At 39.4% G+C, this 14,395-nt stretch overlaps 1 protein-coding gene across 1 annotated transcript in view; it reads left to right on the top strand.

Moving 5' to 3' along the window:
• LOC118101622 (copine-8) overlaps positions 1-14,114 on the top strand; it is a 76,202-nt gene extending 62,088 nt beyond the window's left edge. The window contains exons 14-20 of the mRNA XM_035147536.2: positions 246-292; positions 1,678-1,859; positions 2,571-2,698; positions 4,323-4,425; positions 6,145-6,202; positions 7,042-7,115; positions 9,723-14,114. Coding sequence (XP_035003427.1) covers positions 246-292; positions 1,678-1,859; positions 2,571-2,698; positions 4,323-4,425; positions 6,145-6,202; positions 7,042-7,115; positions 9,723-9,911 — 781 coding nt within the window. The 3' untranslated portion in view covers positions 9,912-14,114. The remainder of the gene's footprint in view (positions 1-245; positions 293-1,677; positions 1,860-2,570; positions 2,699-4,322; positions 4,426-6,144; positions 6,203-7,041; positions 7,116-9,722) is intronic.
• Positions 14,115-14,395: the final 281 nt, after the last annotated feature.

Raw genomic sequence — 14,395 nt, forward strand, 5'->3', positions numbered from 1 at the left:
CTAAGGGGCAGGAAGGACTCTGTTTGCTCTCTCGAACATTGATCACTTTGACCTGATTATGTCTGCAGTTCATGTCTTCTGCTTGTTTAGTGTGTGTGTGTGTGTGTGTGTGTGTGTGTGTGTGTGTGTGTGTGTGTGTGTGTGTGTGTGTGTGTGTGTGTGTGTGTGTGTGTGTGTGTGTGTGTGTGTGTGTGTGTGTGAGCATTGCTGATTTATGAATAATCTTTCTGCTTTTGTCTTCCAAGGACCCAGATTAACTTCACCGTGGCCATTGATTTCACAGCTTCCAATGGTAACCCTTTAAATAAACACACAAACACTTTGAATGTGCAAGCACACACACACACTCTCTCTCGGAGACCTACAGAGAGACACACAAACGCACTGTATGCCCAGGGAGCGTTTATACAAATATATGCAGATGGGAAATCAAGTGTTTCCTAATAGCCCTCTCTATCACACCTGGCAGCTAAAGCTGAGTGCAGTTACATGCTATGATGGCCGTGATGAAGGACCGTGTTATCCATCTACCCTTGAGCTCGGTTGTAGCAGGACAGGCGGCAGCAATAGAGCCAAATCCTATTAAATCAAATGAGAGCTTTCAGGCAGTGGATGTATAAAAAAATGTGTTTGAGGTGGAGGTGGACTCGATCTTGTCTGGCTCTCATTAAAACCTCAACACCAAATGGAGGGTACTCAGCCTAGTAGTGTTCTGCAATTTATTAAAACATGACTTTAATCGTGAAATGAAGAGGCATGTACAGGGAGATCAAGACCATGTGTCATATTAATTCGACGTTAAGTTCATTAGTAGTCAATTTAGCTCCATCAGTGATGCTGAGATGGAATCCGTGGACACGCGCATGTTGTGGTGTCATACAAAAGCACTAATGGTAATCCACTAGATATCTATCAGTTTTAGCCATGAAGCTGTGGCTTGTTAAGAACCATTTTATCACAGATGTATGCTGATACAGACCAGCTTTGGCAAACAGTGAAAGCCTGAAATAAATTAACATTGTCCTTTTTATCTGTGATTTTTATTTTGTCTCCTTCCCCCTCAGATACTTACTTTTGCACAATTCAAAGATTGTCCAACCAAAACAAAGCATAAATGTCCATGTAGGTCATCAAACTGCATGTTTATGATGTTATGTCTTGGCCAGGTCTCTCCTTACCATACTTGGTTAAATGAAGGACATTTTAATTCAACATGTTTTTTGCTGATATATATTTAATATATAAAAAACATTTCAGACAAAGCATAATTTTATGTCACATTTTAATTCAATTAGTAAAACTCATATCGGAGACCACTTATTCATGAAATGGTCCATTTTTGATTCCTCAAACTGAAACCTTGTTTTTGAAACAACACTTGGCTCTTGGCTATTGAGGGGATGTAATGTTCCGCTAATGCGCTGCATTTAATACAACAGCATTATATATACTTAATCTCAGCACCTTCAACTCTGACTGCAGAAATAATAAAAGCTGATCACTTGGATAAAGTCAAACCAAAGAAGTAAATTTAGCTAGTCAATAACCACGGGCTCTAATTCTGTTGTTTCATCTTGGTTTAACATTGACTGATATGCTAAACCACCTAGTACATTATTGTGCCCACAGGGAATTTTCTGATTGGGTTTGTGTGACTGTTCCCTTTGTCACAAACAGGTAACCCAGCCCAGCCCACCTCACTCCACTACATGAGTCCCTACCAGCTGAACGCCTATGCCATGGCCCTGAAGGCAGTTGGGGAGATCATCCAGGACTACGACAGCGACAAAATGTTTCCTGCGCTGGGCTTCGGAGCCAAGTTACCGCCTGACGGACGAGTCTCCCACGAGTTTGCTTTGGTGAGAGAGTAAGACTAGGATGGGAAGCAGGGGTTGGATAAAGGCAGGAAGGATTGGAGATGTAAACCACATAGCATATGCATATAAACATGGAGGAAGTGGCTGCTCCCCAAAAGTAAAGCCAAAGTGTCTTAATTGCCCCCTAGTGGCTGGCTGCTGTATAGGAAAGAAACCCTGTCTCCTCAGTTTTAGCGGATGGGACACGGACAAAACTAAAAAGTCAAAGTCCACTTTATATATATTTTTCTCAAAGATAAGTGCAAATTTTTCCAGCAAGTATAGTTTCATAAAAATGGGGTGAAACATCATGATTGATAGCTAAGGCTGACTGGTTGAGCACTCGTATCAGCGGGACCTCACTACCGCGGGTCCTTTCCCCAATAACTTCCATAGAGACACCGGCTGGATATTGGGGCAAAGTGGAAACATGTCATCCATCTTCACATACAGTCTATGAAACCACAACCTGTTGGAGGGTTGACTGATATTCATTGTGTGGACGATATAATCAAAACACCTGCAGGTCTGGGAGATGCTTTGAGATAATTGTATTTAACAATCATTGTTTGTACGTACCTTCAAGACAAAACAAATAAATAATCCCTGAGCTTGTTTGTACCATCTGCACTGGCTCTGTGCCTGGACCTGTTGAATGCATTTAAAATCAATAACATACCGTAAGTCAGTCGTCTCCTCTTGTGTTAAATACAGAATGGGAATCCTCAGAACCCGTACTGTGCAGGTATCGAAGGTGTGATGGAAGCCTACTATCAGAGTCTGAAGTCAGTTCAGCTCTACGGCCCCACCAACTTCTCCCCTGTCATCAACCACGTGGCCAGGTATCACAAAAACACACTTGATTAAGTGTATAAATTTCCTGTCAGCACTTGTCTACATTTACTTTTCTTGTTTTTAACATTTCATTTTCCTTTTACTACATGCACAAAGTTTTACACTTGAATATTTGCTATCACTGCTTATATAATGAGCTTCAGAAGTGTGAAAGAACACAGAGTACATTTCACTCTGCGCCTGACACTCAACATGTATTCTCAGATTTTCCCTAATAAGCTCAGTGCAGCGGGTGTTGCCAGGTAGCTAACAAGAGCGAGAGGAAGGGGGGGGGGAGAAAAGCTCAGGATGCAAACAGAGAAAGTACCCGGCAGCTGATTGCGTGTTTGTTTGTGTCTGGGTTTCGGGGGGGAACATAATTCATGCTGCAGGAAAGCCAGGCAGACACAGGATCTCGTCAAAGTTCGCAAAAATAAGAAACAGAGAGAGAAAGAAATTAGAAACTATTCATGCAAGTGTGTAATTAAAGAGATGTGCTGAAGTGAAGTCTCTCATTGGGTTACTTCACACATTTAGTACAGAATTTAGTGAAATCTTAATTGCATAGTTATAAAAGAAGAGGAAAGTGAAGGAAAATGGTGGAACCAGCATGAGCACAGAGGCAGCAAATTATCTTTTACACAGCCTGTACTGTCACCTGAACGCCCCTTTCCTCTTTCCCCAACTGCATGACCTCATGTTTTTGCTTTTGCTGCACAAACTTATCACTGATTTCTTAGACTTACAATTACATCAAAATCTTGATATTACATCACTCCCATGTCTTTATGTAAATGGCTGGAGCTGGAGGCCAGTTTTGCTTTGCTCAGTTTAATTTACAAGCAGGGGAAAACAACTAGTTTCATCAAAAAGACCTCTAAGACTCACCAAACAGCATGATGTATCTTCTTCTGATGTGAAATTTAAATTCAAAATTCGCGCACGTAAAAACCACTGCAGTGCATTTTACATGTGTACATCTCTACATCCAACTTCCACCTCATATTTAAAAAATGACCCTTTTCCTCTTCAGTGTGTTGCTTCACTCCGACATGCACCCAAGTTACTATTAACTTTACTACTCCCTTGCTCTCTCACTTCTACTTTTAAGTTGTTGCCCTATATCTCCATCTTTCTCCATCTGTGATGCTGTCATCATCCACAGTGGTAGACTCCTAAGTCCTCCGTTTTCACATGAATGCACATGCACATAGATCTAACCTCCCAGTGCAGAAAGGTGACGTAACAGAAACTGAACCAATGAAATGATCTCAGTGTGTAAATATCAGTAGGTCGGATCATGACTCACATGAGAGCGAAAGGTCACACTCAACATCAGAAAATGAAAACCACAGTAAGCTGAGCATCTGTCGAATTGACAGACAGGTAGAAACACTTGACACATTAAGATTTGTCTTTCTTCGAGTAGGAGCTGAGTGATTTATTCAAATTATATCAATAATATATCAAATTTAAATGATGTTTTAAATGATGTATTTAGTTATGTATTTAGCTTAAATTAAAACCACACAGATAGATGCTTTCTTTGATTAAGGAATGAATCATCATTGTAAACCACATACATGATGGTTGCACAGAAATAACTACAAAGGTGTCTTTTTTTGTACACAGGTATGCAGCTTCAGTGAAAGATGGCTCCCAGTACTTTGTGCTCCTCATCATCACTGATGGCGTCATCTCAGACATGGCCCAGACCAAAGAGTCTATTGTTAACGTAAGGCATATCTTGTTGGTGTCAACACCTGAACATCCACCCTAAAGCTTGGTTTATGATCACTGCTCCTGTCCTTAAACACACATTGGTCGTGCAGGTCTAAAGAGGTGTATATGACCCCTAAATAATGAAGGAGATGCAAAGATCTACTGTTGGTTAAGACGAGGCATTCTGCAAACTGAAACTAAGGTTAATCAAAGCTCCTGGAAGGAACAACCTGATGCCCAAACGGTTTTTTTCTTCTTCTTCTTTGCCCTTTTCCGGCAGTGTGGTTGTATTTTTCTCAGGTGTGACTCCTGTCGTTTAGGGGAAGACTGCACAGAGTCACTGCGCCGCAAACAAAAAAATAAACGGGAAAGCCACCGTGCCCAAATCACAAGTGTATGACAGTTGTATCTGAAAGACAGCTTGTATAGATAACTGTGGGTGGATGACGGGGAAGGTATTTTGTTATTTTTGTTATTTCAGATTTTTATGTCAGTCAGTTGTATAAACATATGTTCAAGCAGCTGCTTATCATTCTGTTTGAATGGTGTGAAAAGTGGGCAAAAACGTTAAAGAATAGGGATATTTATAAAACTAAATGAAAGAATTTACCATGGGATACACTTGCAAATAATGCCATAACTATGCAACAGTATGTCGTGTTTCATAGTGTTAAGTCAAGCGATCAATCTGTATTTGAATGAAAGATGGAAAACGGCTGTGGTATTAGTTCCTAATTAGCCTGATTGGTCATAACTGTAAGCTTATAAATGTATTTGACAATAAAGAAAAAGCTCATATATTTGGCCTTATATCCCAAAAAATCTCAAAGTGTACATAATCATAATGGGGAGTCAATTAAAATTAGAAATTAATCTTTTATATTGTCTTTTTGTACTGGGGAGCCTTTACTACTGTTCTAAAAGTGTTTTCTTTGCCGTCCTTACATTTGACAACATGCTCTTCGCCCTTCGTCTGTCCTCTCCATCACTGTCAAGTCACTGCGGGCTCCAGGGGGAAGCCGGTGTGCTGTGTAGAATGCAAACAAAATGAACAGGCAACATCAGCCATTTTTGTGAGAGCACTGATCCATCTCAGGCCTTTAAAGAGGAGGCTGGGAGGAGCGGAGAAAAGGAGTCGGCAGATATGAGCGCACAGGGAAAAACAAAAAGAGAGCAAAGGGCAGCAGAGACGTAAAGAGGACCCGTACGGAGGGGAGCGAAAACTAACTGAGATCTGTTGATAAGATCATCCATTGCTCTACTGCCTGAGGTCAACACATTACTCAAATACACACATTACACTGCTGGCCCTCCCTTTCTAATACACACACTCCTGACACCTACACACACACAGAACACAAACACATGTCATTTGTAAGCTGTCAGTGAGAGAAGCGCGGGTTGTTGATTCTCTCTCGTCTCTAATATTATTCACTGCGATGTTTCGACCCACGCAGCGCTCCGGGAGGTGCTGTAGAGAACACACACATCAAAGATTCACACATATGCTTACACATACTGTATGTCATATAAATGTTGGCAAGGCTTAAATATGACATGATCTCTGAGGGGCTCATCTACCACGGATGATGACAAAGGCTAGCCCATATATGACAGGTAGCTCATTTGTAGCTCAGCTGTATTAATGGCCCACGTAGGTACAAAAGTAAAATATTGTTTTCAGACTTTTTAAATGTCTCATATTTATTTCTCCTCCTCTCCTCTCCTGCAGGCAGCATGTCTGCCAATGTCAATCATCATTGTGGGGGTCGGACCTGCGGAATTTGATGGTAGGTTACCAAGAACATTTGAATTTGTTATTAATAATTGAATTGTTGGGAAAAAAAATTGAGTAACATTTTTTAAATCCGGTTTGATGTTATGTCAAACATCGTACCAGAGCCTATACAGAATTGTATCACTATGTGTCGCACTGGATTCAGCAGATCCTCTTGAGTCGATTATAACGAAACTGAGAGTGTCCATGAATGAGAGTGTAGCAACTCCAGTCTACTAGGTGGCAGTAATGCACCTCTAAGATGGTTTACCAACAGGCAATAAATACTATATTAAAAGAGAGGAAAGCGGCAACACAATCAGTACAACCGTTCCAATTTGTCTGCTTCAAATCTGCAATGTTGTCATATGGGGAAGTTATAGTTTTCTTGCCATGTCTCCTCTTGCCGTCAGCCCAGAAAAATTCACTTTTATGACCATCTTCCCGCCTCTTCACCTATTATAGGCGTCAGCTCGGCAGTAAATTGCACACGGCTTGTCAAATACTAGTTGTTCTAACATAATATTAAGTTAATCACATTTTCAATTTTCTTTTTTTTACAAATGCAAAAAAGTTGGATGTAGCAGCATGATGCTGTCAGGAATGGCTGCTGATCTTCGGCAACTTTTAAAAATTTACCAGGATCTTTCATAATGACAAATTTTGGTTCGGTCAGTTCACATGAAATCAAACTGCTTCTACACGGGATCTGACCATGAAAATCCATTCAGCCCAACTCTCTTATTGATCTCTAGTGACTGGTTACATTTTGTGGTTAATTGATATCTTGCTGGTTTATGTCTGTGATCTGTGGGTCTTTTAATCAATAATGTACACTTTTATTTTCCTTAGCCATGATTGAGTTGGACGGAGATGAAGTCAGAATTTCATCCAGAGGACGATATGCTGAGAGAGACATCGTTCAGGTACACACGTCTTTCTTTCTTTCACTCAAACTATCACCGACTGCTTTTTTTTACAACTCTCTTTTATTTAATCTGTTTGTTTTGATAGATATCAAAATCGAACATGATAAGGGAGATTCTTGACCATCATTTTTCAGATTTTTATTATTTCAAACATCACTGGGTCAAACCGAGGCAAATATTAGTGGCTGGGCCTTTATTAACCCTGTCTTTCTCCCTTTTTCTGTGTAATGTTTATACTTGTCCCAGTGTTTGCCTTTGTGGTAGTTAACAAAACATACCCAGGGAACCAGGGGCTCTGAAATTATTCAGAGTGTCAGATGAGAGAAATTATTACACACACACACACACACACACACACACACACACACACACACACACACACACACACACACACACACACACACACACACACACACACACACACACACACACACACACACACACACACATATAATGATTTGCTCCCCTCTTGCTGTGAAGCCTGCCAAATCTCTGATTCTCTGTTTTTCACTTTCTCATTGAAGTGGATGAACACACACCCTGAGCTCTGACCCTCAGGCAAATGTTTATCTTAAAAAGCCTAGAGTGAAGCGTGTCATCAGCAGTCAGTCGTAAAATGTCACTTCTTGTCTTAATTTGTGCTCAACCATACATTCATCCCTTTTTATTTTTTGCATATTTATATAATTCCCTTGCATCAAGACAGCGATAAAAACTAAAACCAACAAAAATTCAGTGATCCTTTGCTCAGCTTTGACACGTCAAAGTCAGGTTTTCTGCTCTGTGACCTTTATACCGCCACTGTCATATTTTGCTACCTGAACCCACGTGGGCGAGGGAGCCACACTAGTTAGTTGGCTTTTTAACAAGCTGAAGAACACACACATACACTGGCTCTCTATGCTGACCTGGAGATGGTGTAAAGCTGGTGGAACATTACACCAGCTCTACCCACAGGCTCTCATTATCAGCAGGCTAATAACCCAGAGTGACATTGGCGAGGTTTACATTTCGCTGCAAGGTTTTCCAGCACAAATTGGCCCCTTGTATGATCCTGTCACTGTAGGTGACAACGGCTCATTAAGTAAATGAAAAGGAGACATCCTCAGATCTGTCTCTATATAATTCAGCAATGTAAGAGCATATAACCAGTGACGGTCTGTGACATGAAAAAGGGTTTGAAATATGTGAGCATTTATTAAATCACAGCAGGATTAAGGTTGCGAAGGAGGCAGCACAGTCTTTAGATGTAAATAATGAGTTGCAACACTGTGACCTGTTAGATAAAGAAGTCAAGAACAACATGTGTCCATGGGTTCTTCAGCAAAACATTGAAAAACGATATAAATAAAACTAAAACGTGAGCCTGGAAGTCAACGTGAGTGCCTGTTTTGTGGTGAAGTGACCCTGGAAAATGGTTTGTAGCTCATTATATAATGGAACATTTGACCTCTAAGGGAGTATAGTGCATTCACACCAGTATGTTGTGCCAGCAAAGACAGATACACATACTGTACATCTAATGCAGTCAGAAATATTCAATCTTTATTTCAACTTAAGCCGGATGTTCATAGTTTATCAGTAGTATTAATATTGAATATTCCAGTTTTATTGCTGAGATCTGTGGACAAGTTATAAACAAGCCAGTAGTCTTGCCCATAGACTGTAGTTAATAAATGTGGACTTAGACTCCAGGTCTGAGAAGTGTAGCCAATGCAGAAGTGTCTGAAATCTGTATTTTGCTGGCTCTGTGCCTATCTCCTCTCTCTGTCTCAAAGCTGAAACTGGTCAATTTCACCCTAAATAGCATCATGAGATTTGAATCCCTAATATCCTCACTAAAACCTGATTTCAATAATTTGCACAATCCTTGTGTCTACTTTTGCTGTTCAGTAACCAGGTTTGCTCCTAATGTTCACCCCCTCCTTTGTCCCTGACAGTGGAGTTTCATTTCAGCAAAAATGGAAAACCTGCAGTGTCTTAATTAGCTGTGACTGTCTTCTCTGTAGCAGCGCCAATTTCTGGTCTGGATTGGAGTTTTTTCAATACATATACATTTTTTTTTACAAAACTCATCTTGCAGTTCATAAGCACATCTTCCACTTGTACTTCCAAAAGCATTTGAAATGGGACGGCCTAGCTGCTATCGATCCTCATATGCAGCTTCTGAAGGATGATCAAGATAATGCTAAATTAGTTGGTCGAAAAAGGTAAACTCCAGCTGACTTCTTACTGTTTCCACCTCATTTAATAATGACGACTCTGTAAAAGGGGTCAGAAGGATTAAGTTGATGGATGCTGGAGAGTAAACTTCAATCAACTAAGAGCTGCTAACATTAGAGCGCACTCAACTACCAGGACCAATTTCCATAAATAAAGAAAAGAAATAAGAAAATAATGCAAAGTGCTCGTTGTGATTAGAGTTAAATGTAATGAAATGTAGTTGGGATGTGTCCCTTTACCTGGACATGTTAACAGTAGCGGCTTACATTCGAATAAATTCAAAGGCTTAAGAGAAATTTCCTGATCCCTGTCTCCCCATCCAAACCCTCCCATCTCTTCTTTTCAAAATCTCTTCTTTTCTTCCCTCTCCTCCCTCATCAGTTTGTCCCGTTCAGGGACTACATCGACCGGACGGGGAACCACATCCTGAGCATGGCCCGGCTCGCCAAAGACGTCTTGGCCGAGATCCCCGACCAGTTCCTCTCCTACATGAGGACCCGTGGGATCAAGCCGTCACCGGCACCACCTCCCTATACACCGCCGGGCCAACCACTCCAAACCCAGATTTGAGGGTGGAGAAGTTTGTTTTTTTGGAGCCAGGGGTTTAACTTAACTGACTTAACGCTCGATATACTTCCATTTCCTTAAAGCCGCTCTCCATGCCTTGACGTCGTGGGTCACGCTGATCTTTCATGTGTTCGGGAAGCTGCATATCGAGCCAAGAGAGTGATGCTTTTGAGTACAGGAAAAGCCAATGAGAGTCTGTTTACTTCCACCACTGTCAAGCATTCCTGTTATTGTCTGGATTTTTTACTTTTTTTCTTGACTGGGAAATTTGGTCAGGCTTTGGGAGTTTGTAAAGTTTGGATTCAAGGAGGGAATCAATTTCCGTCTGCCTGGATCCACCTGGTGAAGTGAGGAAGCGAGGAAGAAAGGGAATGAAGGAGCGGCCTTTAGAAACACTGTAGAGAGAATGTCTCCAGACAAAACAAAGGAATCACTTGATCTTAACTGATCCTGTAAATAACTGGACATCTCTCTCTCTCTCTCTCTCTCTCTCTCTCTCTCTCTCTCTCTCTCTCTCTCTCTCTCTCAGATAACTCACTGTTTACAGTAAATGCAGACAAGGATTTTTACTGTTGATACTTTTATATTCACATTGTTTCAGTACGAAGCTTGCTATTCTCTCTAATACTCTCCAATGTAATTCTCTCTCTCTCTCTCTCTCTCTCTCTCTCTCTCTCTCTCTCTCTCTCTCTCTCTCTCTCTCTCTCTCTCTCCTGGCGTGTGTGTCAGGTAGCAGCAGTGCAGGTCCTGGTAGCCCTTCTGTACCGTACCGTACCGTGCTGTACCGTACTGTACTGTATTCTCGTGTTTGTATTAACCTTTTGCATGGGTGTAGCCTCAGTCAAGTGCATGCATTTAGTGACCCTGCACTACCTCTTCTTCTACCCATCTGTCCGACTGTCTGTACGTCTGTGGGGAGGGTGAGTGTCTGTCTCTCAGTTTGTCACTTCACCCTGTCTGTCTGCACTGCTCTCAGGCCTGTCTGTCTGTCTGTCTGTCGCCATGTTACTTATCTTCTTCCTGTCTATCTGTCTCTCAATCTTTCTTTCCTTTCTTTTATGCCTTTGTCACTTTTACTTGCTGTATTCCCATGCAACAGTTTGAGAGGAGATGATACATAAACCATATTTATTTTTTGATTGATTGATTACAGGTAAAGATATTTATCAATCCCAGTTTCCCAGAGATGTGATGACCCTGTGATGAGGGTATTTTATGTAGCATATATTGATTGTTGAATGGGAACACCGCAACTCTTTTTCTGTCTCTGTCTCTGTCTCTGTCGTTCAAACTGCCTTGGCAATAGGATGCCCACATGCCCCAGGGGTTTCGTCTCATCACGTCGTCTTAACACCCACATCCCTGCCCCGTGTTTAAAACGACAGCAGCTGCTCTCAAATGGGAAACTGTTTGAGCAAAAAGAGCCCAGTGGTCAAAAATGCAAAGAAAAACACACTTTCCCTATGTTTGCTTTTTTGTGCCATTTTTTGGGATGTGTATTTTTTAATTGCACCTTTGATATAGCTTTTTTACATGTTTGTTTTTATGAGGTGTACTTATACGTGCCAATCATATGTAAAAGGATGATTTGTGTAATGTCACCGACAACGTCCCACAAGTTTATAATTTAACGAGTGATCGTTTTTCTGTATGGCGTCAAATGAAGAATGAGATTATAACATAAGTGTGCTGAAGTGATGAGTGATCGTGAATGTGTGTATGAATGAATGGAATATTTATCTTAAAACAACATGAGAAGTCTTAACAAAAAGTAGTAATGAAGGAACATTTTATCATTAATATGTGAATTACAGTGCAGCAAGTGACGGTAGCATTGCAAAATAGTATTTTACTACGTACACTCACTTCATGTTATCAAAACTTATTTGATAAGCATTTTGAAAAGTGAACTAAATTCTTTGCAGGTGATATTTTACACCTTAAAGACAAGTAACAGCTCATCAAACACTGTTGATTAATGAATTTGTAATACATACACTGTGTAATACATAAACAACTAATTTTAGTGCTATTAAATCAAAATTTCAAATTAGAAATTATGATATTATAATATACAAAATAAAATGTAATGCTAAATTTTATTTTGTATGTATTACTGAAAACGTTTTTGACAACTACATCATCCACTAACTAACCCAGACGTCTTATAGAAGACGAGCTGCACCAACGTCTTAACGTGTCTAATTTTTATCATATTCATTATCCACAGACAAGATTTCCCAGATTTTTGGGTGGAAAACAATAATCTGCGTATAGAACTTATACGCATTTTTTTCAAGGGTCACATGCATCTATGTTGTGTCCTACAGTCAAAAATGCACCTGTGAAATTATTGTTCTCAAGGTTTATTAATCACACATCACAACAGCTGACGCAAAGTTTTTACTTTATTTTCCATGGTACACAAGAAACGTGAAACTGATGATACATTATGTAAATCTTAAATCTGCTTTTCATCTCCATCTTCCTTTCTTAACTTCTTACAACTTTTGTAGCTCCAGCCATTAGTCAGCAAACTGATAAAGTAATGTCAGACGTAGCAATATCTAGGTAAAGCTAATGATCACATCAGACTATCAAAGCTTTTTTTCTTCGTGACATGATAATTGGCTGCACAGATTCAATCCCAGGACTCACAAACAGCCTAAATTTAAAATCCTGCCGAGCTATTTGAACGGCAATCTACCTCCTATTTCTAGCTACATGTTCTTCAGTGAACACTTACTTAATACTTCGGCTTTTATTACATTCTCAGTTCACTAAATCCCTGCACAAGGCTTGTTGACAAGGACAGGACACAGTATGAGAGCAGAAAAAAAGCCATAAGTTCTTGAATTTCATTCCCAACTGAATACTTAACTATAAAATCATTATGCAATACTTAAGATTGAAATTTTGATCCCACTGATTTTGTAGAACAGAAATTACATATTTTCCAAAGTATGTACATTTATATGTTTTGGATTACCCTCTTATAGGTAATTTAAAGTTTATATGTTTTTATTATTTCTGGTGTTCACAAATGAGATATATTCAAATACGTTTATTCAAGTGACTTAAATTCTATTGGTGTAAATTGAGTCGAATCAAGCTGCTGAAATTGGATTGGAGAAATTCAAACAGCAAAATTTCAAATGAAAATTTTAAACCAAGGCTTACCAATGGCAACCAGTCAATCATATCATTCATATGATCCGAGGGACTAAAACCAATTACTGAAAATTGCAAAAATAAGACAATTGCACACCTTTAAAGAAGGTTCATTTAAATATGGGTTCAAAATGAAAACATATCGAATGCTGTAAAATTTGAGATATTGTACATTTTTGACATTTTTCAGTATCAACATTTATTCAGTTGCGTATCAAATAAAGATTGTATTGGCCTTATTTGCAGCCAAATATACACACGGACACAAATTACTACTGTAGTAATAAGTGTATGTTTGTGGTGGTCTGCTTAGTGTCGACAATTATACGTAATTAACTTTTTTTTAAAACGTTTTATACACATTTTGTTGTGCAACAATTCACTAAGCTTACTAAGCCCATGAAGAAGAGAGTGTGTGTATGTGTGTGTCTGTTTTTTTAGATACAAGTATAATTTGGACGCATATGCTTGTGTGCGATTGTGTGTGTGTGTGTGTGTGTGTATGTGCTTTATAAGAGAGTTTTAATAGACCATGTGAAGTTACACATCAGATCTTTGTTTACTAAAGCTATCCAAATAACATATTGTATGCTCGTCATATCTTCTTAACAACGTGCACTATGTTTGCATGGGCAGTTTTACAAAGGATGCACCAGTTCCTTTTGTTAAAAACTGTGTGTTTTGAAATGTAAAACTGTATGAAAATGACCTGTACAAAATTGCCTTAAATCTTTCACCAATTTTTCTCGGAATTGTGCGATGCCTTCTTCAGAAAAATGAATTGTTTAAAGGAGTTGATCGTTTATCTATTTTGTGTCAGTGTTTCTATTGCTTTTTAGTGTATTTCCTTTGCACAAGTATGAGAAAAAAACTATTTGTCTTGTACTTTTTTGAAATGGTGATTAATCAGAGAAAGCATGGCTGAAGTACTGATTGTCTGATAATATATATATATATAATAGATGACTATTTCTGTATCAAACTATGGATTTTTCAAATATTATTCATATTAAACACAACAATTGCTGGACATTTTGCACCACTGTATTTTTTCTTCCATTCTCACCTTATTTGGACTGATGGATCTGATTGGCTCCCTCAGACAAGATAAATGTACAAAATACACGGATACAGAAGCACTGGCCTTGAGTCGGCCACTAAATGCTTCTGCAAATTATTTGGTTATGTCAAAGGTCACTGACTAGTCTTTCTCTCAATCTGAATCTGCCCACGGAGGTGGCAACTGTTTCCTGAAATATGAAAGAGGAAAATATTTCATTCTCAGTTTTTATGTCTGAAATTAACTGTCACCTGTT

This window comes from Hippoglossus stenolepis, chromosome 22 (assembly GCF_022539355.2).
Source record: "Hippoglossus stenolepis isolate QCI-W04-F060 chromosome 22, HSTE1.2, whole genome shotgun sequence".
Lineage (NCBI taxonomy): Eukaryota > Metazoa > Chordata > Actinopteri > Pleuronectiformes > Pleuronectidae > Hippoglossus > Hippoglossus stenolepis.